A 27,373-nucleotide genomic window follows, 5' to 3' on the forward strand; every position below is an offset into this window, starting at 1 on the left:
TAGTTATAATAACTAGTACATTCTTATATATTTATACAACACAAAAAATAAATATATTCACAATAAATTAATACAAACATTTATGCATAAATTATTCATATTTTAACAAAAAAATCATAAAAAATTAACAACTTAATACAGTCAATATACAATGTATAGTTTAATGAGGCATAACTAGAAATAAATTAATTGCGATTTTCCAATAGATCAATCTCTGTTATTACGCCTTCGTCAAAATCTTTATGTTGTTGTTCCTTAACTTGCTGAAGATCTATATCAACGTCGACGTTTTAAACTTACTGGAGACAACGATGCAATAGATGTGGAGGAAACAATGGTTTGAGGCGGTGGTAGAACATCGGTATGGTGGTCGACGATTTGGTGAGTTTCGAAAGTGATGGCGGATGTAGAGGCGGTAATAGGCCGACGTCGGTGGTAGTGACAGATGTTTGGCGGTGATGTCGGTGACAAATGTGGTGGTTCAACAATGTTTTCATCAGATTTGTGTTTTCGTTAGCGGTTGGGTAGCGATAGGGGAGAGGTGAGACGAAGGTGGGGGAAGCCACCGGATAAAACGATAGTAAGGATGTCGCTAACGGAGGTACACATCATCAGCGATCTTGTTGTCTTTGATGGCTAGAAAAAATAGAAAAGGAATAAATGAGCTTGTTAATAGAGAGAGAGAGATCTGATTTTGAATCAAATGCTATGTGTTTATGAAAGTGGGTCTTGATTTCATAGTATTTACTATCATGCCATTTCTCTTTTATGTTTATGAAAATGGCCTAAGATTTATATATATTTAGGATCATACAATTTTTTTTATGTAAATATGTATGCAAGAAATTAAAAATATATCCTTAATTATAAACTTAAAATAAAGGTTATTAGGGTTCTTAATTTTTTTTGGTTCTCATTTGATATTTTAACTATATATATATATATATATATATATATATATATATATATATATATATATATATATATATATATATATATATATAGTGTTGGGTTCAACAAGGAACTATTTTAAACCTTAGAACCAAGGAACCAATCATTTCTCAACTTTTAGAAAAAAAAATTCATCAAAAAAGTAATATATATATATATATATATATATATATATATATATATATATATATATATATATATATATATATATAGTCATATTAATCATTTTCATTTCAATTATAGTCATATTAATTTTAGGTTCTTTACGGAACAGTTCCATCCTCCTATTGGTTAATTATTTATTTATTTATTATTTATTTTTAATCTGTTCTTGATAGCGTCTCTTCACCGACTTTGCTTTTATTACGTTTCCTCCATCGCCACCATCGTCCAATACCTACACACCGCCATTCAGTCTTCCAGGGTTAAAATCCATCCACCGATCATCCACCGCATCCTCCTTCTTCCAGTTCCTTCCATGTAGTTCCTCCCATCGAACGCTTTCAACCAAATATCCTCAATCTCCTTTTCCTATTTTCAATCCGCTTCAATCCCGTCATCGGTTCTGATTTTATGAACAAACACACACTAACTAAATGAGTTTAACTCGGTAGATATTTCAAATCGATACTTGGAGCAATAAGCCCTAAATCGATTGTTGCAGATGGATGGGAAGTCAAAGCCGAAGTTCCATGTAGGTGAAATTAAATTTTACGGTTTCTGAAGTTCAAGCCCTATATCGATTCTCATGCTTCACTGGTGGTCATCTGCATCAATGAATTCCAAAAATCAATTTCTCCTTCCCATGCTTCAAAAACTTGGAAATTTTCGCAACATAATGTTCTTTTTTTACAACTCATGAATGCAATTGATACAAAGGAAAAGACGACTTGGCGGGAGTGTCCATATTTTCTTTGGCAAACACAAAAATTGTTCATCATCAGGTAAAGTATTATATCTTGCTTTTGCTCATGATTTCGTTTAGACACACGTTCATATTCCCGTGGCCTTCAAATTGAGTTAAGTCTTAATGCCCAATTCGTTGTAGTTGTAAATTATTATAAGATTTTGGGTTTTTTGTACAAAAATCCAAAATCTAAGTCACATATATTGGGGCTTCATACTAAGATACAAGATTGCTTTCAGGTGAAATCTACTGAACAAAATTTAAACCTTAATTTCACTCTGCTATGCCATTTTTGCCATATTTATGATCAAATTGGGTTTCTGGTAAGCAATTTCATTTAGTCTATAGCTTCATTATACGCTTTCTTTGCTAAAAGTCCTTTCTTTCTATAGGCACCAGGGATTCTAATTTGTCATAGTTACGAAGCAACTTCTCATGGGAGAACCCAAGTTCGTTTCACTCGGGGCTGACTCTCTTGGGACGGTATTTTGTTTTCTTTATTATGGTTGAAAATAACTGACAACATATGTAAGTGTAAAGTCTATTTGTTGAATTTTATTGCAATCTACCTTCTACTTCATTCACATAAAGAAAGTCATCTATGGTATTGTTTAGAACAAATCTGTTAGGATAGCCATAGAAAGACAAACTTTTAGTGATATTTTTGTTTTACTTAATCACTACATAACTTTATCCACCACTACAGACTTTCCAATTACATATGTTGCTTTATATTTTATCTTTTTCCTTTCTTTTAAGTTTATGCTTGACTTTTTTTTTATCGAATGGATTATCTAGATAGAACAGAATACCATATACAAAATGACATTTTTTTGTTAGGAGTGTTTTGGGCAAAATTGCAATTTTTGGTGTAATACTCGATTAAGAACCACTACTCACAAAAACACCGCTTCGTCTTTGTCTTGGTAAAATAGTCGATTTTTTTACCCTACATCTCATTTCATAAAGACCTAACATGTAATATTTTATATTTTCACTGCATCTTTTGTGATTGTGAATTCCATTTGACCGGTTGAGAATTTCCCCTGTTGTTTGACAAGTATTGAGCCTTATTGTAATGTGTTAGATGAAGAAGATGTAACTGAGTTAATTCGAGTGTCATGTGTTATGCATATGGATCCTATAAGAAGTAGTCATGCTAGCTTGAAAAGTGTTATGCAAATGTACGTATAGCAGAAAGATTAAGTAAGTTATATCTGTTTGAAATTGGAGGAAAGACTAATGTATATTTTTACTATTATTGGCAACGTGCTTTACAATTACACCCCTCATCGTTTTGTAACCCATTATGTCTCATTGTGTTGGTGTTTTTTATTCTTTTTACATGTAGAATAGAGGTTTGAACATTGAAATAGTAAAGATTGTAACTATGGTACTCCGTATGAGTGGTAACTATACATATATGCATCAAACTCCATTTAATCAATACTTTTGTTATTTATCTATTTATGTTTTAATTTCTTCATTTTTTTTCAATGCATAAAGAACATTGAATGGATATTATGGGATTTCATAGGTTTACTACAAGGATAGACACGGTGACTTGTACATTCTGGTGACTTTTTTGTTTTTGAGAATATATATATATATATATATATATATATATATATATATATATATATATATATATATATATATATATATATATATATTATGTTGACCTTGATATAACATATGATAAAAAGATTGAATCTTTACACAGTTTTTGGATATGGTTGGACCAAAATTTGGAAATACAAATAATAAAAAAATACATAATACACAATACCATCACGACTTCTTTTTTCGATATTTGAGCTCTAACACTAATGTTGATGTGTGTGTGTAAATTTTGTTAATGTATGCTTAGTCCTTTAGTAAAATTTGATCTTTATTTTTAATATTTTTTCAATAAAAGAGTAGCATTAGTGCATCCTTTTACGAAATTTGATCTCTTATTTCTGATGTGTTCTTAACATACTTTATTATTATTATTATTATTATTATTATTATTATTATTATTATTATTATTATTATTTTGTCATTTGTAGCCCAAATATAGCAGTAATCTTACTAATGAACTGCACCAGATCTTGAAGGAAACTGGAGAAGATTTGTCTAGATTACATGTTCTTGTGAATCTGGCAGTTAAGTTACTTTCTATATATAATGATCCATGATTCATGTGATGTATATGTTTTGACATTGGCTTTGCATGTATACATCGAAGTCCAGATGAGAAGACCACCATTAGTATGGTGAGTTTGAATCAAATGCTGGAAGAGCATGAAAAAAAAAAGTTTTGTTGCATCCTTTCATATTTCCATGTACTTTGATTTATGATTAAAAATGACATTTTTCCCGTTTGCTATGCGAAAAAGTAGGTTTCTAATATGTGGTTTCGGCAACAAAATTAGATTTGTATTATGTTATTGTCTTTTTCTATTTTATTTGTGGCTACCTAATACACTTTTTAAATGTAATTTGTTTTCTAGCAGAATTAGCAACACAAATCCAAACCCTCCAACCCATGCAAAGTATAGGAAACTTCTCTGGTATTTAAATATATTCTTAAAGGGCTTTCTAAGCTTTTTTTCTTTCTTTTATTATATATATATATATATATATATATATATATATATATATATATATATATATATATATATATATATATATATATATTGGAAAAGTTAATATACCTTAAGTGTATATAAACTTAAATACCCAAATTTATCATACAACGTTGTTTTGTATCATAATATAATATATTTTAATTGTCCAATGTTCTCGTAATTTAACTTCTAACTTGATTTATTTCTATGATTTTTATGAATTACACATTTATCTTCCTCTTACATAATTTTCATTTTCAACTAAAATATGTAGCCTTGTAGGTGTTCGGCAAAAGGATGTGATGTAAGAGAAAAATTATAGTGAAATTTCGAAAAATTTGAAATTAAATCAAGTTGAGGGTTGAAGTTTAAAAACATTATAATGAATATATCAAACAAAACAACGTATTATAGTGTGTTTGGGTATATATAACCTTAAAAGTATATTCTTTTTTCCCATATATATATATATATATATATATATATATATATATATATATATATATATATATATATATATATATATATATATATATAGGGAAATGATCAAATAAGAACACTTAAAAGGTTGAGAACGCGAGAACAGTTCTGGACCAATCAATATATAAGGGTATATTAGTAATTGTATATTTTTATTAAATAAAAATAAAATAAAATTCAATCACATACCTTAAATTTAGGATCAGTTACCAAAAACAAATTTATATTCAATTTTTTATTTTTCTTATTAATAGAATATAAAAAACATTTTTACCAAAATTTACTTTAAAACTGAAAAAAAAATTAATTTTTTTTCTTAAAAAAATCAAAACTTTCTTGTATTTCACATTTTTTTTTTCAAAAAATGAATAGAAATCCAATCCCAAATGAATACACTTGTATTCAAAAATGAAAATTTTATTCAAAAAACCTAATATGACTCCAATCACAAATGAATAAACTTCAATTTTCAAATTATCAAATTTACAAATAATCCAATGCCTTTTTTCATCAAATAAAAATAAAAATAGTATAAAAATTATCATTTCTTAAAAAGGTGAATACCTTTAATCATAAATAGATACACTTATTCACACATGCATACAATGTTATTCAGAAATAAATACAGTCAGTCATTCACATATGAATAGACTGATATTCACAAATAAATATGCTGCTATTCATAAATAAATACAAAGTAAAAATAGTGTAAAAATTAATATTCCTTCATAAAATGAATATATCTGATGATAAATGAATACATCCAATTATATATCATCCAGCAACCAAATCACTAAATATACACACCAATTGGCTAACACAACCTTGCACTCTTTCTTATGCTTGGACTATTTCTTCACCCAAATTTACACACAAGCATCATTTCAATTCACAATAAATTTGGTACAATCAAAATCACGTCCTTCACATCTAAAAATTGATATGTCCAGATTTTCTTTGATCTTCAAGAACAAATAAACGTACATCGAAATATAAACTGAATTCGTTTAACTCTTCCCTTGGCTTCTTCCTTCCTTTTCCAAACAAATCAACCAAACACCCCATTGAATATTGTAACAGTAGCCGGCAACACAGTTGCCTTCCTCTTTCTTCTCCCCTCGACAGCAAGAGCACAAATGGTGCTTCTTTCCACCCATTAATCAACCAAGAATTGGATCCAACCACTTGTTTGGACCATTTAAACAAATCAGCCTCAACCCAAACATTCATCAATTTTCAATCAAAACAATCAAAAGAAAACATCCCAGTTCATTATCGATACAAGTCGACACAAAAAAATGAAACAAGAAGGTTACCTGTTAGCCGGCTGCTTCTGTTTATCTTTGTCCCTTCAATCAGGACAATACCCAATCAAATTCACTAAGTTGGGATGATGTAAAAGGCTATGAATAAGAACTTCAATAAGAAATTCACGGTTACCCTGAAGCCCGTTTCTATCTAATTGTTTCACAGCTACAACCTATTATAAAAGATTATATAATTTTGTAAGTTATAAGATTATATATACTTTGTAACAATAGATAAAGATTGTAGAATCAGAAAAACAGAATGATTATACCTGACCATTACCCTGAAGACGTCCTCTATAGACATGGCTGAAGCCTCCCACCCCTAAAAACCAATCATGGCTGAAATTGTTGGAAGGGGCAGATGGGTGAACTTCAGGACGATCAACCCCAACTTTTTGATGATTCGATTTTTCCTCCACCCTCGAATCAACGCAAGAAAAACAACCCATTAATCCCCCTTGCGCTTTCTCACACACACTCTCTCTCTCTCTCTCTCTCTCTCTCCTCAAATCAGAAAAGAAAGGAAATTAATTTAGAATCGAATCAGTTGGCTTCTAGATTTTCAAATACATAACGAGTAATCTTGATGTAAACCCAGATGAAGAACCTAATCTTGAATCCGACCGATCAAAGATTTGGAAGAAAAGAACATGCGGGGAACGTAGAAAAGAAGGGGTCGTTGTTTAGAACCAAAAAATTACATGGGAATGTGTATCAAATCGAGTAAAAGATGATACGAATGTAATGATTCTTGGATGTTCGATCTACGAGGTTTCGATTGATAGAAACATGAACTCAAGAAGATGATTCCTCCATAAAGAATACACTATGGGGTATTCAACATCTTATGATGCACCTTTCATTCACGACACATCCTCTCTCTCTCCTCTCTCTCTGTCTCTCTCTCATTCACATTCGATTTTGACCAAATTAATGGAGTACATATGCAAGAAACCGAAGACCCATCCGCTCATCTTCTTCACGCCCAACGGCGGCTGGAATAAGAGGAGGCCCTAGGGTTGTGAAAAATGCAGAAGCAGGGCTATAGAGGGAGAGATACGAGAGAGAGAGAGAAAGAGAGAAAGAGAGAGATAGAGAGTGATTGTAGGAATTGCTAAACATAGGTAAACAATCAATTACCATTTTACCCTTATGACAGTTTTAAAGTTACACTTTAATTCCTGTAATTTTAAGAATTTACATAAATGGCCCATTCGATAATAGCCTTAGATTTAGTTTTTTAAATGGTTCAGATGTGTTCTCGCGTTCTCAACCTTTTAGGTGTTCTCATTTGATCCTACTCCTATATATATATATATATATATATATATATATATATATATATATATATATATATATATATATATGTAAGTAATTTTTTTGTGTTTACACTAGGACTAAAATAAATCAGGACCAACACTAAATAGGGACCAAACCTATCAACATACAAAATTATTGTGTCAAAGTTTAATTTCAAACATTAAAAAAAATACACTGTGATATTTTTTTTTGTAAATTCCAAGGATATTTTGTAATTTATTTTCTATATAAAGATTAAATCTACCGACATACAAAACTATTATATCCAAAGTCTAATACCCAAAAATACACCGATTATAAACCAATTAATTTTCATTATATACCCTTTTCCTTTTTATTTCTTTAGAATATTTAATGGTATCTATTTTGGGTTATTGTCATTATAGTCCAACAAACTTTAGTATGTTGGTTTAAATGGTCTCTCATAACTATTTTTTGCATTTGAAGGGCACGAACTTGTGTTTTATCGTTTTAAAAGGTCATTATAAAAAATATGAAGGGGTCACCCGGTGAACCCCTTCCTAATCATCAATTTTTATATGCCACGTGACATTTGGTCAACAATAATGGTCCAAACTACCCCTAATGTTACTGCAGTTCATCTCGTGAGATTGAGTTTGAAGACATTCGTTCCTGTAATTGACCTCTGTTAAATCAAAATCAAAACAAACACACAAAAAATATTACATATTAACGAAGAAAACAGACAGAAGTGGGAGTCATATAGGTTACCTCTAAGTCGAAAATTTTCAGGAAGAATCATTTGGGAAGAGAAAGAGCTTGGAGCTAAGAATCTCAGCAATTGCAACACTTAGTTTCTTGTTTACATCAAGATTTAAATCTTTGATGGACATCGGCTCACCATACGATGTTGACTACTCGCTACCTCTAAAAGTCATCAGCACAAATCCCTTGTGTAACTCTGACTCTATAATCACTACATTCATTTTCCAATCTACCCTAAGGAAATTGAAATTCACTCATGAACACTTAAACATTAACCATTCGTAAAAACAAGTCATGGATTGATTAGAAAAGGAGGGGGGGGGGGGTTGTTTTCCTTGGATAATTTTTGAAGCTATCAAGTCATCAGGCTATCGATTGCATTATTATCGAATAGAAAAAGATGATTCATGGGAACAATTTAACATTTGAAACCCCAAACGAATTGCAAAGTTCATCACCTGTACTTGATGACAAAAATCGAGAATATCCAAAATATCCAGAAAATCAAGAGGATCGATGACGACTCAATAAAAAGAATTCTGATGTCGTGAAAATCAATAAAATTGAGAAGAACGATGATAACCCAATCAATTTCGATTAAGAAGAATTTCGATTGATTTAGAGATAGATCGTTCCATTTAACTACCTTTGCCCTGGTGATGTTGAAACTCCAGTGTCTTCATCGCCGATCACCACCGATTCACAAACGTTGTCCGAGAGAAAAGTAATCTCGGTCGATAAGAAACCATCGCTTCCGTTAAATCCATGACCGCCGACGAAACCAATTCTGACGGAAGAAAGCAAACAGGTTGCTTCAAACAATCCACCATTGTTTATCTTTGCGGGCTTTCTGGTAGTGGTCGTGGTTCTATGGAAGATTTATGCGCCCATTGCCAATGGGTCTTCGAATATTGCTATCGCCAGAGACTAGACGATGGTTTTCGAAGAGTGTGTCGGGATAGTAAGTGTTTACCGTCACAGTACTAGTCACCAGAATGTAGCAGGAGGGGGAATACGATGAAGAAGCACAACGAAGTGACGACTATGAAGATAAATATCACTTTGTCGGTGGCCATTCTTCATTTAGGTAGTGAGAAGTCAACAAAAGTATAACAAAGGAAAATGTGAGGCCATAAGGTTTTAGAAAGGAAAATAAAAAGCCAAATAAGCTTATTGTAACCGGTAAAACCTTCTTAAAATATGGTCTATCCCTTTATTAGCAATAAAACACAAGTTCGTGTATTTCAAATACAAAAGATAGTTAGGAAGGACCATTTAAACTACTATATTAAAGTTTATTGGGCTGAAAATAACTCATCTATTTTTTAGTTTTAGTTTGTATATAAACTTTTTATTTGTCCCTGCTGACATGTCGTAGGTGAAACAAATGAGAAGGGCCCACAAGTTTCCAACGTGGCAATTGAGTCATCAATCACGTGACTTCCTCAATCCCACTGTAATCACCTTAATCACACACTTCTCTTCGTCTCTCTCCTATAAAATGAACTCCGCGTGCTTTCACCACCCAAAATCGCCCAAAAAATGTCCGATCCGCTCTCCGACAACCGCAACAAACAACCGTGGCTCCGCCACTTCTCCGATCAAAATGACTACACCCAATCACCTTCTCCTTTCAACCGCCGCAACTACTACCCCGATCATTCCGCCATTAACGGCCCTGGGGAACATCCTCCCCTCCACCCTCACCAACCCATCAACAATTTTGCTAAACCGCCACCCACCACCACCAATTTGGTACGATAAATTTCTGAAATTTTAAGATTTCTTCTTATTCTTCTTTGCATGGCTTTTTATCAATTAGTTTCTTGATCAACCAGCGTTTCGGCATGTGGGGTCGCGGCGGTGCAAAAGCTTACTTCCGTTTTCACGGCGGAATTGGTGACGGTTGTGGAGGTGTTGGTTGCCGGTCTACGAATGAGAACACCATAGCTCGGCCGCTGCAACTCTTTGAAGCCCTCAATCCGGCTCATTTGCAGGTATATCTTTATCATTTTGCGTGCCAACTTTCTTTGTTTTTTTCTCCCGAAAATTAAGTTTTCATCTTCCTTTTGTTGTTTTGGCTTTTTGGGTTTCAGATTGACGTACTAAAGAAAGCATGTGAGGGTGGTTTTGCGAATCCGGCGATCGGAAAGTGGTTTCCGCCGACGGAAACAAGCGCCGGGACCGGAGTGTTCTTACCTGCGTATCAAAAGAGGATCGGTGTCATTAAAGTTGATGATTGCAAAACCAATGCAAGTAAGTTTAACTACAAATGCAGTTAATTTTTAAGTTTATTTAATTTATTATCAAAAAAAAATTCAAGAAAAAAACGCGATTTTGAGGAGAAAGGGAATGAATTTGCTTGCACGTTTTAAAAAACTAATTTTGAGTTTTGAATGTTAATATCTGAATATTGTATTCTTAGTATAAGTTAAGGTGATTTTTTATGAATCGGCAAAATAATATAAAAATAATAATAAAGTAATTTCAATTTGTTTTAAAATTTACATTTGAAATTAACTAAAACTAATAACTACTTTTATTGTTTCTAACTTTACAATATTCAATTTATACATGCAAAATTATAAAAAGAAACTACACATGACAAAATTAACATATTTTTTTTAGTTGGATTATAACACAACCATTTTTTTTTTACAAACATTCATGTTTTTAAAGTAAATATTGTAATGTAAAAAGATTTGTAGCTGCATTTATTTAGGTTGTTTTTAGCGTGTTTATTTTTTGAGTTTTTTAAGTTGTAATGTTTAACAAAACAAAATGTAGCTCATAAACTAGCTTTTTTAAAAGCTATTTAGACTAGTTTTTCATAAGCTTTTTGAAAAAAAAATTCCAAATATAACCTAAACTAATTGTAAAAACATATTCTTGTAAATGTCTTTTTATTTCATTTTATATCTTTCAACTATCTTATCAACTAATTTTTACCAAACAACATTTTTTGTTAGCTAGCTTATAAGCTAACACTTAACTTTTCAGCTACCAACTAATTTTTCAGCTACTTTACCAAACATTACTTTATTTTCGAAAACCGATACAAAAATACAATAGAAACAAATATTTCCTTCAACATCCCCGAAATATGTATTTTGAACCAAGTTTATTTTAGACAAAAAAAATATATCTTTTTCAAATTTTGATGGTCATTATGTCACTTAATTAAATTTAGTATACGTCATTGATCAGTATATAGTATATTATGGTTTATATTCGTCATATTATACGTTACAATATGTATATTTGTCATATTATACGTTACAATATGTATATTCGTCATATTATGCGTTAAATTTAGAAAATTTACTTTATAACGTATATCTTATGTATGAGTAATAACCGAAAGATACTTGTTATATATATGCACATCTGTCATCTGGTAGCATAACCATGAATTAAGGAAGACATTACAGTTGATAAAGACCAACAACAATGGGCAAAATAGAAATTTCTTATTTTGTCTTCAATGGTAGATATGAGAGTAAAAAGACAGCATTGTAATGGAATAACAATGAAAACAAAAAGAAACAAAAGTAAAAGAGCAATTCCCTTATGGGTATCACAATGGTCAAAGTCATATCGACTTTATCTATACTTATTTACACTATTATCCATGGACTAGGAATAAGAGTCACAATGATTTGGCAATATCCATCTAGAGTCTTGACAAACATATTAAGTGTACTCGAACTTCTAATTACCAAAAGCATCTAAACATAACCAAACAACTATTTGTCGAACTTGAACATGAGAGCTTTGACAGGCAATACAAAACCAACACCTTTCAAAGGAGACTAAGAAACTTTTTATGAGTGTGATTACACAATTAACCGGAAATAAGTAGTTGATAGTTGAAAACCAACACCTTTCTAAGGGATCCAACTACGAGACCCCTGGAATCTTTAAGATCCACCATTTTTTCCATGAAACCCAATTTATTTTACTTTTATTCTCCCCTCCGCCCCGTAAGAATTTTCTTTGCATTTTCTCTAGTTCGTTTACGACCCACATCGGAGCCACAAAAGATAGAAGAAATACGAGAGAAGATTTCCCAAAGCAGCCTTTAAAAGTGTTAGAGTCCCACGGAATGATAGAATCTTAGCCTTCCATGCTAAGAGTTTTAAGTGAAATCTATCGATTATTGGTTTCCAATGTCTTTTTTGGTTAATATTTGCCCCCATCTGAATGCCGAGATTAGTGAAAGGGAGATTTTCTAATTTTCAACCAAGAGGGATTGCCCATCCCGAGACTTCTTGCATATTCGCCCCAATACTAAAGACACGGGGCTTATGAAAGTTGACTTTTAAACCAGAGGTGACATGAAAGCATCTAAGAATTCAGCACTGTTCATTATGTTTGCTCTACACCATTCTCCAATAAAGAGAGCGACATCTGCATAGAACACGTGTGAAATAGTCGTTCCTCCATGTGGAATTTTTACCCCATGAAAATATCCATTTTCACCCGCCGACTGCATTGCTATATTTAGCCCTTCCATTTCTATTACAAAAAGAAATGGGGAAAAAGGTCACTTTGCCTGACACATTTACCCATAGAGAACTCTTCCGTTGGGGATCCGTTGACTAGAATTGATGCTCTAGTAGATTTCAAACCTTCGTTTATCCATAATCTCCATTTTATCGCGAAATCCATCTACTCAAGTACCGAATCGAGGTATTCCCAATTAATAGAATCAAACGTCTTGTTAAACTCAACTTTGAAAAGGAGAAGTGTCTTTATTGATTTTTTTCCCAAGAGCACAATTCAATAACTACCAGAAGGCCATCAAGAATAATCTGATCTTCCACAAAGGCTATGACCTTCTTGAGGCAAATAGCAAGAGATTTGGAAATAATCTTGCACAGGCATCCGATTAGGCTAATTGGCCTATAATTGCCAAGTTTGAGAGGGTCTTTTACTTTAGGGACTAAAGTAATAAAAGACAAGTTACATCCTCTCTCGAGCTTACCATATTTCTTAAAATGTTTAACAACATTGAAGATAACTCCCGTTAGTAGATCCCAATGTCTTTTAAAGAATTTAAACTAAAAACCATTTGGCCCCAGTGCCTTTTCGTTCCCGCAAGCCCAAACTGCAAACTTGGTTTTCTCCAAAAAGAAAGGAAATTCCAAGTATGTTGAATTGCAGTATCAATCTGACAGAACTTATAGCTGATAAGCTTTGGTTGAGATTGCTACTTCTCAAAGAACTTTTGTTGATAAAAGTTAAACACCTCCTTTTTTATGATGAGGGAGTCGGTATTCCAGACTCCATCAATAGCTAGACCATCTATATGATTCTTGCGGTTCTTGTTGTTGATATACCCGTGGAAGGAGCAAGTATTTTCATCACCATCCATTGCCCATTTAATTTGAGAGTTTTGTTTGAGATCAAGTGCATCTAATTTTTCTAATTCTGATATCCTTTTAAACCCCGATCTTCTTTCATTCCTCTCATGTTCATAAAGTGATCAAGATTTTGTCACCAATTCCAGTTCGTGTATTTTACTTTTAAGACCCTTTAGTTCTATTGCCTCCTTTGTGTAATTTGTTTTGACCACTCCTATAATTAGCCTTGATGAATCTCAATTTGGTAGAAAAATAGGAGTCAGGAGTTTTGTACCCAACAAAATTTGACCATGAGTCAATAACTAACTGACAAATACATCCCTATTCATCTAAGAATTGAAGAAACTGAAAGGTGTTTTACTAATATCTAGTTTAGAAGTGCATAATAGGATGGAACAGTGGTTGGATAGTTCACGAAGGAGAGTAGTAACATTGACATGGGGAAAAATGATTAATATTAGAGCATACAAGGAACCGGTCCAACTTGCTAAGTTTGAAAGAGGTTTGATATAGGTATGTGAATTAGTGACCACCCATTCTAATGTCATGGAAGTTAGCTTCCCTAATGAATCAATTAAACTTAACTATTGTAAAGGAACATAATTGAGAGTTGTACCTTTCTTCTAGTCTCCTAGTTGTGTTAAAATCACCAAACATAATTCATGTGCCACTTTTATCCTTTTTATTTGCAATAATTCCTCCCTAACCTTATTTTTTTCTGATTGAGCTTAAAGAACATAAACGTTTGCAAAGATTGTATCCCCTTGAATACCCACCCAACTTCCACCTGTGATAAGGAAATGCTTGGACTTGATAACTTCCTTTACTTTATATAATCTATTATCATTCTTGATTAGTAGACCACCAGATCTACCCGTTGCATGGGGTGTTGCGTGATCAAAATCCCTTGAGTCCCAACATCCTTCAACGTTTATGACATCAACATCAGAAAGTTGTGATTCCTACAAACCCAAATATGTAAGTATGTGTTGAGCTTTAATCCTCCTGACCCAAAAAAAACTTTATTGTCTTCTCTAATACCACTAATATTCAAGCTTAAATAGTTCATTCACGGAACATTTATCTCACCAGTATTTCCAAACACATCTAATAGGATGGCATTTACGACCTAAATTTCAAAACCCAACTCCATGCCAAGCTCGACCGATTTTTTAATCTCCAAACTGTCAAAAGTATTTTGACTACCTTCCACATTCTCATCATCAATCTGAACATTTATGTTGAAGTCAAAAGTTGGATTTCCCATACCCACATCGATGCCAATAATCAGGAGAGGATCGGAGGAGGGGGGGTGAGAGTCTCTTCTTCATCAAGACATGTCATTATAGGAACCAACTAGGAAGAGAAATTATATTCCACACATTAAATTCGACATCTTTAACTAGCAATCCACCAGATTAATGGGCTCCAGGATCCGACTTTCCAAATCCGGTCTAGGATGATAAAGGCCTAAAGCAAGTAAGCAACCAGTTGAGGCCAAATTTTTAAGCATCATGTTTGGAGGTGGTGTGGGTAAGGTGGGGACAAAAGTTGAGGGCCCACTCTAAAGGATGTTCCCAATTAATTTCGTATGAGGAATATTTTCTGCATTTATTGTATCTAGATTCTGAGGAGCATTAACGTCGTTTGACCATGGCATCTCCACATTCTTCGGAACTCGAACGATCAAAGATGATAGGAATTTTGTATCCTTTCTAATGCTCATCGGTGAGTCGGTTCCGACTGATGGGTTTTGGTCATAAGACATCCTATGTGCTCATACAAACCCTAATGCTTGGATCTATGTTTCTCTATTGTACATGCTTTGAATCCAAGACTATAAACCCTAATTCTAGCATATGGAAATCGATATTAACATATAATTAGGTTTATGATATTACCTTGATTGTTATGTAGCAATAACAATCCCAATTCCTCCTTGAATTGACTTTGGAAGGCTTAGAGTCACAAGTGTCACTCCTCTAATGGCTTACAAACACCAAGAGCAAATGGAGAAGGTATAAGGAGAGAGGGGAGGTATTAGAATTCGTCTCTAGGACCTCTTGGGAAGGCATAGCCGAATTCATGAGCCTTAGGGGTCTTTATATAGGTGTAGAGATTATGGTTTCAGTCCTTATCCTTATCTAGTTACTTGCCCATCAAGCAACCATAAGATAAGCCTTGAAAATTCCTATCTCTTGGACCTTGGATGATTTTAAGGATATCCTTATCCTTGAATTCGTCCGTCCTTTAACAAGGATAACCATTGCCCTATTTTGCAACTATCACATAATTACAATTCAGCCCCTCTAATTTAATTAATTACATTTGATCACAAAATTAATTCTTAATTAATTATTGACCAATATTAATTAAACAAATATGATTTCTCCTTTAATATATTATTCTTATAACATATTAATAAATCATAATAACCTCTCTCTTTAATTATTTCTCCAATCAAGTTGCTTTGGTGAAGGCAACCCAAAAGGACCATGCATCATCGGGTCAAGTACATACCAAAATAGTTATGGACTTAGACACTAATCCAACAGTCTCCCACTTGAATAAGTCTAATAACTATTATGCGTATGACTTTAGATCATGATATGCAATCGTAGCTTTCCAAAGCCGCTGTCAACTCTGATCATATCAGATACGCGTGTCCTTAGATAAGGGATCATATATTCCTCCATTCTAGATATCGTATGAGACATGATTTCAAATCAATCTCTTTGTACTATATCTCGATTTCCGATTTATGACGACTGACTAACTGAACAAATCAAATTAGCCCTAGCCCGGCCGAGCATTTACATTTGTCATCACTAAATCATCGAGGGGCCCAAAGATATCGCTTTTATCCTACTTTGGATAAAAGGAACGGATAAACTTTGATACAATGCTTGCTTGCACTCACTCACCGAATCACACACAACAATATGTTTTATAACACCAAGTTACTAGTGCGTTTACATATTATCAATGTGCAACCGATTTGCAAGATACAACTCACACATCTCGGTTTCAAGAATATAAGATGTTATCGTCTCACTAATCACTCATGATACAATTCACGGAGTGATCCAAGTGAGCGTGGGTTTAATCCAATGCTCAAATCATATTCATAAGCACTCATGAACGTTGCAACTAACATTTGATTATGTCTAATACTCTTTTAGACAATCCACACACCAATTCACAACAGTCTTCATTCATATCTACTTCCAACATATGAATGACTGTGGCCCATTCGAATAATTTGAATGTTCTCAACAAATTAAATTATTCAGGAAGTCAAAACATGCAAATGTGAAACACAATAATAATACTAATCCCATATGGCCTCAACCCTTTGAGCATAAATAAAACACCTTTTATTTATCACCATATCGATTACTCATTATTTGTCGTTTCGGGTAATCAACTTCTTACTTGAATTATTACACTTGTCCCATGCTCTTATCATGCACACAATGTTTACCTATGGTTCTTACTTTTGTGAAATAGACCAAATTGAGCACATTTCCAATCATTCTCATTTCACAACTCCAAATCATTTTTCCATAAGTGTAAGAATATCAAATTCTTGTTACTTACAGAATATGCTAGATTCTAACATTTTATGCAATTTATTCTTTCGTAATGTCACTGTACCAAAGTCACAAAGACTATTGCCAATGATATTACAAAGTCTTTTATCGGGGATTGTTACAAGACAATTCCTTAGATATGATGTCTCTCACTCAAAGTACATTCCTTTGAGCATCCTTTTGCATAAAGGTTTCTAATCTAGACATAGATTTTCAATATTCAATTCCCAACATGGATACGCTTCCATATTTTCCATATGACAACTCATTCTTAATAGAATCTTTTCTATTCATGATAATGTCGATATTGTCCATCCAATATGGAAATATTTCCATATTTTCCATTACTATACTTCCAACTACTCACAAGCGATCAATCCTCGTCGAACTTTGGATTGTCCTTTGATAGTTGTTTAATTATTTTAGTCAAAACCGATTCTAGTCCTTTTTCCCTCTAAATGCGCTAGACATTTGGAAAATTTTTAGAATGGTCAAATATTATAGCATTTGCAATCGATCCTATACCCGAAGCGTATGGGACACGACACATAATGTTTTATTTGCTATGTTCTCAAAATTCGAATTGTGAAGAGGAATGTCGTAATCATAATCGAAATTTTAAGAAAACACTATGTAACCTTGACTAAGTTTATTAACATTCTCAACCTAATCCTTTAGATTTGAAATGAAGCATAATATTCTCTCCCTTAATTATAGCAAAACAACTTTACAACCCTTGCAAGGTATAACTCTTGTTTTCTATAATTAATATTGCCAACTTGCAATACGTGCCTTAATAATCATACAATCATAACTTTTATGCTCCCACTATCATGATGATTATTATAAAACATAACACTTATGCTCCCACTAGCTTTGACATGTATTTAGAAACAACTTAACTTTCAGAAAACCAATGCTTATTGAATTTCTTAAGTTCATGTTTCTAATACTTAGTGCTTTGATAATCTTTTATCAAGGCTTCTTGAACTTATACACCTTTGCCTTAGATAGTTCATATGTGTGTGTAAACAATTGCCAAGCCTCACAATTCAAATTATGGAAAGGGATACCGTAACCATAATCGAATTCGAGAATGCAATTTTACAATCACTATCTTCTTAATATCTTTCTTAGTGAAAGCATTTCCTCACAATCATTTTCATGAAGGAGGAAATCTTATGACACTTAGATTTAAACGGTGTATGTGTTCCTATCCATATGAATTTGTTAAAACCAAGGTTTACGACAAATTCAAACTCATATGGACCGAACTTTCTTAATCTCGATTTCTTGCCTTATGGTAGCACAACTGCCCACCATGTCTTCCAAGTAGTTAAGCAGCTCACCTTTTCTTATCAATGTACTTTCCATTGATCAAGGTCCTTGCCTTTTATGCATTCAAAATGAGAACTCATAGAACTCACATGCATAATTAACTCGATTGGATTGGCACAGAAACAAAATAATGTCAACACGATAGGTTGTAAACCTCAACTCGTGTGCTAGTGATGACCGATAAGGTTTATTTGATTTGTTCTTGAAACCTTTCAAGACCATTAAGACTCCCACTTACTCCTTGACATATAAGATTCTCTTGTCAATAACCATTTCTTTACAAACAAATATCCAAGAGTTAGTGTAGCTCATATCAAAATACTTCATAAATTGGTCCTAGTTGGTCTTTGTCTTATCCAAGACATCACAACTTTCCACATTTGATGAATGTTATAAACCTTACTTTTTCACTCAATGTCACAATCTTAACTTTAAGACTTGTTATTGGAACGAAGTATGATTGACTTATTGATTTAACCATTTCTTCAATTCTTGATTCCTCTTCTTAGACATACAATTGTACTAAGACTCATTTAGAGGATCAATAGAGATATGGTTTTTAATCATTAAGACCTATCATAAAGCATAAAAGGTACTCTCCCATCTTCTTAGAATGGAGAAACTTTTATCTTTCTGCCTACTTGATTCTTCTTATTCGTTCTGCTATTGATCTAAACCCTTTAATCAATTCAGAATGACACTTAATCTTGTAAGTATAATCATATTTACTAAACCTTTAGTAAATCATGACGAATATCTTTGTTACTCTTATGGTGGACTTGATCAACACGTAACTTTGTGTATTCGATCTCTAAGTCCTTCACTTGACACTTTGTCAATGAATTAGTCTAATTTCCAAATATAAAATTTCTCATCCATCGTGCAACCAAGTTGCATGATTCCAAATTTCTGTCCAATTGAAACTTGGGCGATGAGAAACTCTCTCTATTTGGTAAATTCTCGACTTTTCCATAAACACCATAGATAAGAATCATATCCATTTGTTGTAGAAATATGCAAACACCAATTTTCATAACAATTTCATTGCAAGGAAATAAACAAATAAATAAATAAGTCAAACGAAAATTTATTTTATTTATAAAAGCAGCGGAAAACATTTGTCCTTATAATGCAAAATCCATTGAAAACTATGTATTTCAAAAGAAAATTTTCTGACAACTCTATCATAACCATCTAAGCTCAAAATCTAATCTTCAAGTCCATGCGATCAAGATCCATTCCTTGTGATTAGATTCATCTTGCTCTTTCACTAAGCTTCCTTTCTTTTCACCGATCCTGTAAAACATTCAAATGCAATCTTATTACATTATGTATTAAGAATTAATGAATAGGAACTTAATGGAGTTAGATAGTGGATTTTACCTGAAGCGCAGCCATACTCTTTGACTCTCCCATCTTCTGGACTCTTCAGGCTCTTTGGGCAGACTTGTATCCAACGCCCTTTCTTTTGGCAGTAAACGCAGGCCGGTTCTCCTAGAACATCCTCGGAAGCATGGTCGGTTGACTTTTCCAACAAATATGCTCCATTGCTTCGCCAAATCATTTCTGATTTAGCAGCAATGAGCATGTAAGTTAGGTCAATGAGCTTGTCGTCATGATCCATCATATAATACTTTCTTTTGAACTCATTATATGATTTAGGAAGTGACTGCAAAACCCAATTTACAGCCAACTCATCTGGGAATGACACACCCAACATTATCAACCTATCAATGTGTGATTTCATTCCTAGAACGTGGGCACACACGGGTTTACCATCTTCATGTTTCATATCCAATAGGGCCTTAGTGATATTGAACCTTTCAATTCTTCGATCTTGTGGGTCAGGGAGAATAATTGGAGTAGGAGGAGGAAGTGAAGTATGATCTCTTGTTCCTCGATCGAATCGTGGAATATCATCTTCATGTGGAATGCTTGTTCCATGGGATTTGGGAAGACCATAGTTGTCGAACTTTGACATCTACAAAATGGGAGAAAAACCAATTCAAGTTAGTTGATAGATTGAGTCCTTAGTAAATCACCCAAATGAGATACTAAGGCTAGGACCCAACACAATATTCTACAACTCGGGAGAGGGATGCCGTAACCCTAATTGCAGAATATTTGAAGGTAAGTGAATGACAATTCACTAATTTCCACCACGAAAAACAAAAAAGAAATTTAAATTTTAAATCTATGAAAACTCCTAGATCCTTTGAGATTCATTGAACTTTCAATGACATGTTTAAATCTCGATATGCCCCTCTTGTTTGTGACTGGGATGCCGAGGATCACAAAGCGGGTGTGAATAACCATGCAAACTTACATGGTGCCCTCACATATTACAGTCATCTATTCGATGTGCCGGTAAACCACACACGCTCCACCGAACTATGACAAACATTGAGTCACCCTTTGCTACCTTTGCTTAGAACCATTTAGTGTGCCGGTAAACCACACGCGCTCCACTAACGTCTTTGCAAGGGTACAAAGTGTAATTTGATGGAATTGCATCAATTCACTTTGCCTAAGTAACTAAGATTGGGAATTTGAAAAACATTTAGTTACTTTAGTAATTCATTATACTTATAATGGAAGGTTTCGTCCTATCCTACCCGTTCGGCTAACGACCCTCCACTAGTCAAGAGTGCGGTGGGTAAGAGTGGATACCCATTCAATTGCCATTTTATAGGCAATTTCCTTAAACACCCCTTATAGACCAGCTTCGTGAATGAGGCCTACTAACGGTAAGACTGACTTTTACTCATACATATATATAATGTTAGACTTTTAATGTTATATATATAGTATAGGGTGTATTTTACACTTTTAAAATATTAGGTGGTCAAATTTGACAATTATACTTTTAATTCAATTAAATTTTAAACCAAAAGCTTTATGGATTTACTAAACCTCTTTTAATTATACACCTTAATTAATTAATAACACCATAAGGGTGTGATTTGAACTTTTTCAAAACAATACTAGGGTTTTAGAATTTAACATTCCTAATTAAACTTTTAATTAACTTTTAAATTCCAAAACTTGAGGGCAAGTTTTTGAAACATTTCAAAACATTAGGGTTTAGAATTTAAATATACATCAAAATTAAACTATTAATCAAAATTTAAATTCCAAAACTTGAGGGCAAGTTTTGAAACCTTTTTCAAAACATTAGGGTTTCAACTATTTAAATTTCAAAACAACAAAACTTTTGAGGTCAAATTTAAACTATAAAACCTAAAGGGGAAAATATGAAACATTTCATAACATAAGGATCAAATAACAAATAATCTAAATTAACATTTAATCACATAATTATCCATATTTGATTTATTTAATGATTTCTTGCAAAACAATTTACCAATTAAGTCAAAATAATTAATTAATTATCACATAAGGAAACAATTATCTTATTAATTGATAAATATCTTCAATTAGATCAAGAATATAGTCAAATATATCATAAAATCGGATTAATATTGATCTAATATGATAAGGTAACTATCCTTAAGCAAAAACAGCAAGAAATCCCAGTTTTCCCTCACTCTGACCAGCCGACTCGTCGAGTCAGGAATGGACTCGTCGAGTTCATCATGAAAACTCGACGAGTTCAGCCTCCAGAAACACAAAAATCGAATTTTTCAATCATATCAAGCATCAATACAATAGAAACCAATCTAGTCTCTGATACCACTGATGGGTTTTGGTCATAAGACATCCTATGTGCTCATACAAACCCTAATGCTTGGATCTAGGTTTCTCTATTGTACATGCTTTGAATCCAAGACTATAAACCCTAATTCTAGCATATGGAAATCGATATTAACATATAATTAGGTTTATGATATTACCTTGATTGTTATGTAGCAATAACAATCCCAATTCCTCCTTGAATTGACTTTGGAAGGCTTAGAGTCACAAGTGTCACTCCTCTAATGGCTTACAAACACCAAGAGCAAATGGAGAAGGTATAAGGAGAGAGGGGAGGTATTAGAATTCGTCTCTAGGACCTCTTGGGAAGGCATAGCCGAATTCATGAGCCTTAGGGGTCTTTATATAGGTGTAGAGATTAGGGTTTCAGTCCTTATCCTTATCTAGTTACTTGCCCATCAAGCAACCATAAGATAAGCCTTGAAAATCCCTATCTCTTGGACCTTGGACGATTTTAAGGATATCCTTATCCTTGAATTCGTCCATCCTTTAACAAGGATAACCATTGCCCTATTTTGCAACTATCACATAATTACAATTCAGCCCCTCTAATTTAATTAATTACATTTGATCACAAAATTAATTCTTAATTAATTATTGACCAATATTAATTAAACAAATATGATTTCTCCTTTAATATATTATTCTTATAACATATTAATAAATCATAATAACCTCTTTCTTTAATTATTTCTCCAATCAAGTTGCTTTGGTGAAGGCAACCCAAAAGGACCATGCACCATCGGGTCAAGTACATACCAAAATAGTTATGGACTTAGACACTAATCCAACACCGACAACATCACAACCAACCTCATCATTGAATCACGCGACATCGTCCCCTTCAACGTTTGCATCTATGTCGAATTTTCTTATTGGACTTAATTCACCTTCTTCTTTCTTGTTATCATCATCCTTCATCCAGGTATCTGAAACCCCGTCTACGTTGTCTTCTTCTTCTCTCTCGTGGATGGGTGGCACCCAAGGGAAACCATTCATCGTCAAATTCTACTACCCCCACATTGAATTCCTTTTCTTCAGTTGCCATATTTACTTCCTCATTGATCCTACATTGCCTCATCGCGAGGATTCCAATTTTTAGGAAAGAAAGATCAATCATGTTTTGTACGTAATCAAAGGGATCTATAATTTTCCCAAACTTACTAGATATTGCTTTAAAATTTCTATATCCCCATAAACTTAAAGGTTCCTTCAATCTAGATCCATGCAACTCTCTCAAAGTGCGTCTCCATATTCCTAAAGTTCACCCATTTCAAGTGATCCTTCCATCTATTGGTGTTTTCCAGGAAGGCTTTAGCATGTAACGAGCAACCAAAGTCATTTAATACGTAGAGACCACCAATGTATTTGACAACAAATATTGGTTCCTCCTTCATGGTTAGGAGGTTCGGCAAGTGACATAGATGAGTAAACGATGTTTCTTTTCCTATCAGAGTTGATTTGTTCAGTCGGTTATGGGTACTAGGTTCTGCGTGCAAGGAGACGAGACGGGGGAGGAGGGTGAGACGAGTATTGCCTAGAGTTGGGGTTAGCCACATCCACAAAGTAGCGGTGATCTCGTAAATTCGATCTTGGAATTGCATTATGGGGTGGTGGTGGTCTTTGAATATGAGTTTTAAGTTCTGCATAGGTTGGACCCTTCCTTCGATACTTGGCTAAGTTGACCTCTAAAATCATTCCTTTCATTTTATTTCCTTTAAGCCTTCGTTTGAGATTCTTCACGACATGTACTCCTTTGAACTTGATGAATACGTAGTTCTTACCATTCTTGCCTTTCTTCTGCCCTATAAACACATTTTTCAATATCCCATATATTTCAAACACAACCCTGATCTCGTTTTTCCTTGCTAGATCTGATACATTTGATACAAGGAACCTAGCCACTTCCTTCTCAGATGTATTTTACTGGCGGACCCTCAGTCCACTCGTTCACCTTCCTGTTCATGAAAACAATTCACCAAAATATTTAGAATAATAAGTATTTTATTCTTTTGAAACTGGTAAGTTTAAATTTAATAGAGTTTCCTATGTACGGACAACTTGAGTTTAGGGCTTACTTATTACTTTTTTTTTTACTTATAATGATAAAGAAAATATTAATTTCAAAATGAAGACCATGGTTAAAACTTAATATCATATTACATGTTAAAAGTAATGTATAACTTGCTTTAAAAACTAAATAACTAAATATGTTATTGGTGAACATTCGGATCAGTGGATCGGACTGGATTGAGACTTGAATCTAGTTCGGGAATGGTTTTATACTATCGTGTCGGTTCTCGGTATATGAAATCACACTCAATTGACTCTAGGGTTTTTAATGGTTCGGTACACTGGTTCTGGTATTGGGAATTTTACTGGTTCTCGTATTGGTGAAAATTCATATCGGTGGATCAGACTGTATTGAGACTTGCATCTAGTTTGGGGATGATTTTATACTATCGGGTCGATTCTTAGTGTATGAAATCACACTCAACCGGTTCTGGGATTTTTATTGGTTCAATACACCGATTTTCGGTTTTTATGTGTATTCTATTAAATTTTAAAAAATGCATGAGATCAAAGCTAAAAGTTTTTCAGCTTTTATGTTTTCTCAATTTTTGCATTATGATTAATCATAATTCATTGTTTATGCAACATCAAAACCTTATGTATTTCTTTTAAGCATCATAATACTATTATCCCCAAAAATATTAACTTTACCATAAAAAAACTAACTTTTGTTACCGCTTCAACACTTGGTATTATACACAATTAATGTTCGTATCGATCTAACCGGTCCAAGAACCGAAAAACCGACACCGACACACGATATGTCTCAATAGGTTCGGTGCAAAAAATCCTTACAAACCAGTCCAGTCAAAATGCTCACCCACGTATGCATTCCTATATTTTGTAACTCCTTAATGAACGAAATTTTTTATTATTGTGTCATTGCAAACAATACCGTAGGGTTGACAATTTTTGTGATGACCCATTTTTACCTAATTTGTTTTTGCATGTAAAAATATTTCTTGTGTCGTCTTTCGAAAATATAAATATAAACATTTATCTATTGATATGTAATCTTTAATACCTTATTTAAATTATGTATAAAGTAGGCGAATCAAATAAAAATAAGTGGGGAACAACATGGTAAAAATTTGTGAAACGGCTATTTACCTTTTGTTTGTGTTTTCCTTTATTAATCTTTCTTCTAATGTTCTATATATTATAGGCATGTATGTTGGACAGATGAAGCAAGATGAAGAGAACCATTTTGGGGTGAAGGAAGAGGGTAATGAATTTGATGAAATCCCAATAGAAAGTCTTTTACCTCCGGAATGGACATACTAAAATTTATGGTGTAAATAAGACCTTGTCTACAATGGTCGTTTCCTATATAATAAATAAATAAATCACCTTCATTTTGTGTTGTAGGTGCCTTGTCTTTTATACACACCATATATTTTTGTTTATTAATTAAATAATTGAGAGAATCGTTTATCAAAAAAAAAAAAAAAAAACCATTTTAACGGTTTTGTAACATAAACAAATAAACATAATTAAAATTATTTGATTATTTTAATTTAGCCCCCTAAATTAGTACAATTTGTTTTTAAAAATTTTAGTATAGTCCGAAGTGGCAAATTTAGAACTGAAAACCGCATTGTTCCTAATTAAAAGTAATTGATAAAAATAAAAGAACTAACAATACTTGTGGCAGATTGGTCATACACATTAAAACACTTGGTTGGACACTTGACCAACCAGTTCAACCGAAAACCAATCAGGTCATCGATTTACAAATAATAAAAAGTTAGCTGCAATTAAATCTGAAAAAAAATCATTTAGTAAATAATATTGTTTTTTTAAGAAATATAACTTTTGAACTAAAACTCAAACTTATTACTGGTAGCACAATCCCAATTGACTAAAGGCTTTTAAACAAATTATGAATTTATTGTATATTATTCAAGGTTCTAAATGGCGTGAGGCGTGGCGTGGCGGCATGATCAAGCCTCAAGCTTAACGAGTCATGGCGAGCCATGACGTTTTTCAAGGCGTGATGTAAGGTGACGATTTTGTATTAATTTAAAATTATATTACCACATAAATATAAATTTATATTAAATATAACTACTTTTTATAAGTGTTAGATCAATAACTAGTAACAAAAATTTAACAAAAACCACAATATTTGTATCTCCGATTAGAAAAGACATAACAAAGAGCAAAAAACCGTGTCTCAAACGAAAAAACACGCGCCATAACACGCCATAACGCGCCATGGCGCGCCATATCACGCATTGCCACGCGTCATGCCTAACAGCAACGTTATGAGACTTTGTTTAACAACTTATGACTAAGAGCTTTTCCAACATAACATAAAAATAATGATTATTTAACATAAAATAATGATTGTTTAACATTAGAATATTGATTTAACTCCTGACCTCTAAAATAGTGTTTTCAAACTATCTTTATATTTGGTCGTTCATATTTGATCTTTAAAAATTGCTAATACAAAAATTATGTTGAATTTGAAGATTGATCGAAGAATTCTTAGCCTCCAAAACACAAAAATGATGATAAATAAAGTATAGTTTGAGTTGCTCTAATAACATCAACTCGCTTGATATAAGAAGATATACATAGACTTTTTTCTACCGCGTCGATATGCGACACTTTGAAAGATTGGTCCTAAAATTTATTCTATACAAATTATATAACTATAATAAAAGCAACTTGATGAATAATATTTGTTCTATACAACTTCCATCACCTCATCTCTTATTTTTCTTTTTTTATAATTTTAAACTAACCTTTAAAATTTTAAAACAAATTTGGTCCTTCATATTTATTTGACAAATTTGCAAGAATGATCTTGTGTTATGTCACAACTCTCAAGTTTTGACTAAAATGTTTTAGACTAGCACCAGAGGTCCAAACATTTCATTTTGTTGCGAGTTTGATCCAATTTGTTATGGACTTTTTATTATAATAACGATTTTGCCCTTACCTTTTTCTTTTTCAGTTGATAAAATTGCAAAAA

General features: G+C 33.0%; 1 protein-coding gene and 2 long non-coding RNA genes across 3 annotated transcripts; 2 read left to right on the forward strand and 1 right to left on the reverse strand.

Moving 5' to 3' along the window:
• The first annotated feature begins 1,320 nt into the window (after window positions 1-1,320).
• On the forward strand, window positions 1,321-3,429 carry LOC145069347 (uncharacterized). The gene is made up of 3 exons (XR_013689458.1): window positions 1,321-1,895; window positions 2,098-2,181; window positions 2,251-3,429. It is a non-coding gene; the product is annotated as an uncharacterized LOC145069347 (long non-coding RNA).
• Window positions 3,430-5,683: 2,254 nt separating this feature from the next.
• Window positions 5,684-7,266, reverse strand: LOC145069354 (uncharacterized). Its single transcript, XR_013689460.1, has 3 exons — window positions 6,530-7,266; window positions 6,267-6,430; window positions 5,684-6,134 (listed from the first exon to the last, which is right to left on the reverse strand). It is a non-coding gene; the product is annotated as an uncharacterized LOC145069354 (long non-coding RNA).
• A 2,582-nt stretch (window positions 7,267-9,848) lies between these two features.
• On the forward strand, window positions 9,849-25,680 carry LOC145057058 (uncharacterized). The gene is made up of 4 exons (XM_079004826.1): window positions 9,849-10,061; window positions 10,145-10,303; window positions 10,403-10,562; window positions 25,556-25,680. The coding sequence occupies exons 1-4, from the start codon at window positions 9,849-9,851 to the stop codon at window positions 25,672-25,674; spliced, it is 651 nt and encodes a 216-aa protein (XP_078860952.1). The 3' UTR covers window positions 25,675-25,680.
• Window positions 25,681-27,373: the final 1,693 nt, after the last annotated feature.

This window comes from Lactuca serriola, chromosome 1 (genome assembly GCF_051521515.1).
Source record: "Lactuca serriola cultivar US96UC23 chromosome 1, Lser_US96UC23_V15, whole genome shotgun sequence".
In the NCBI taxonomy this organism is placed as follows: domain Eukaryota; kingdom Viridiplantae; phylum Streptophyta; class Magnoliopsida; order Asterales; family Asteraceae; genus Lactuca; species Lactuca serriola.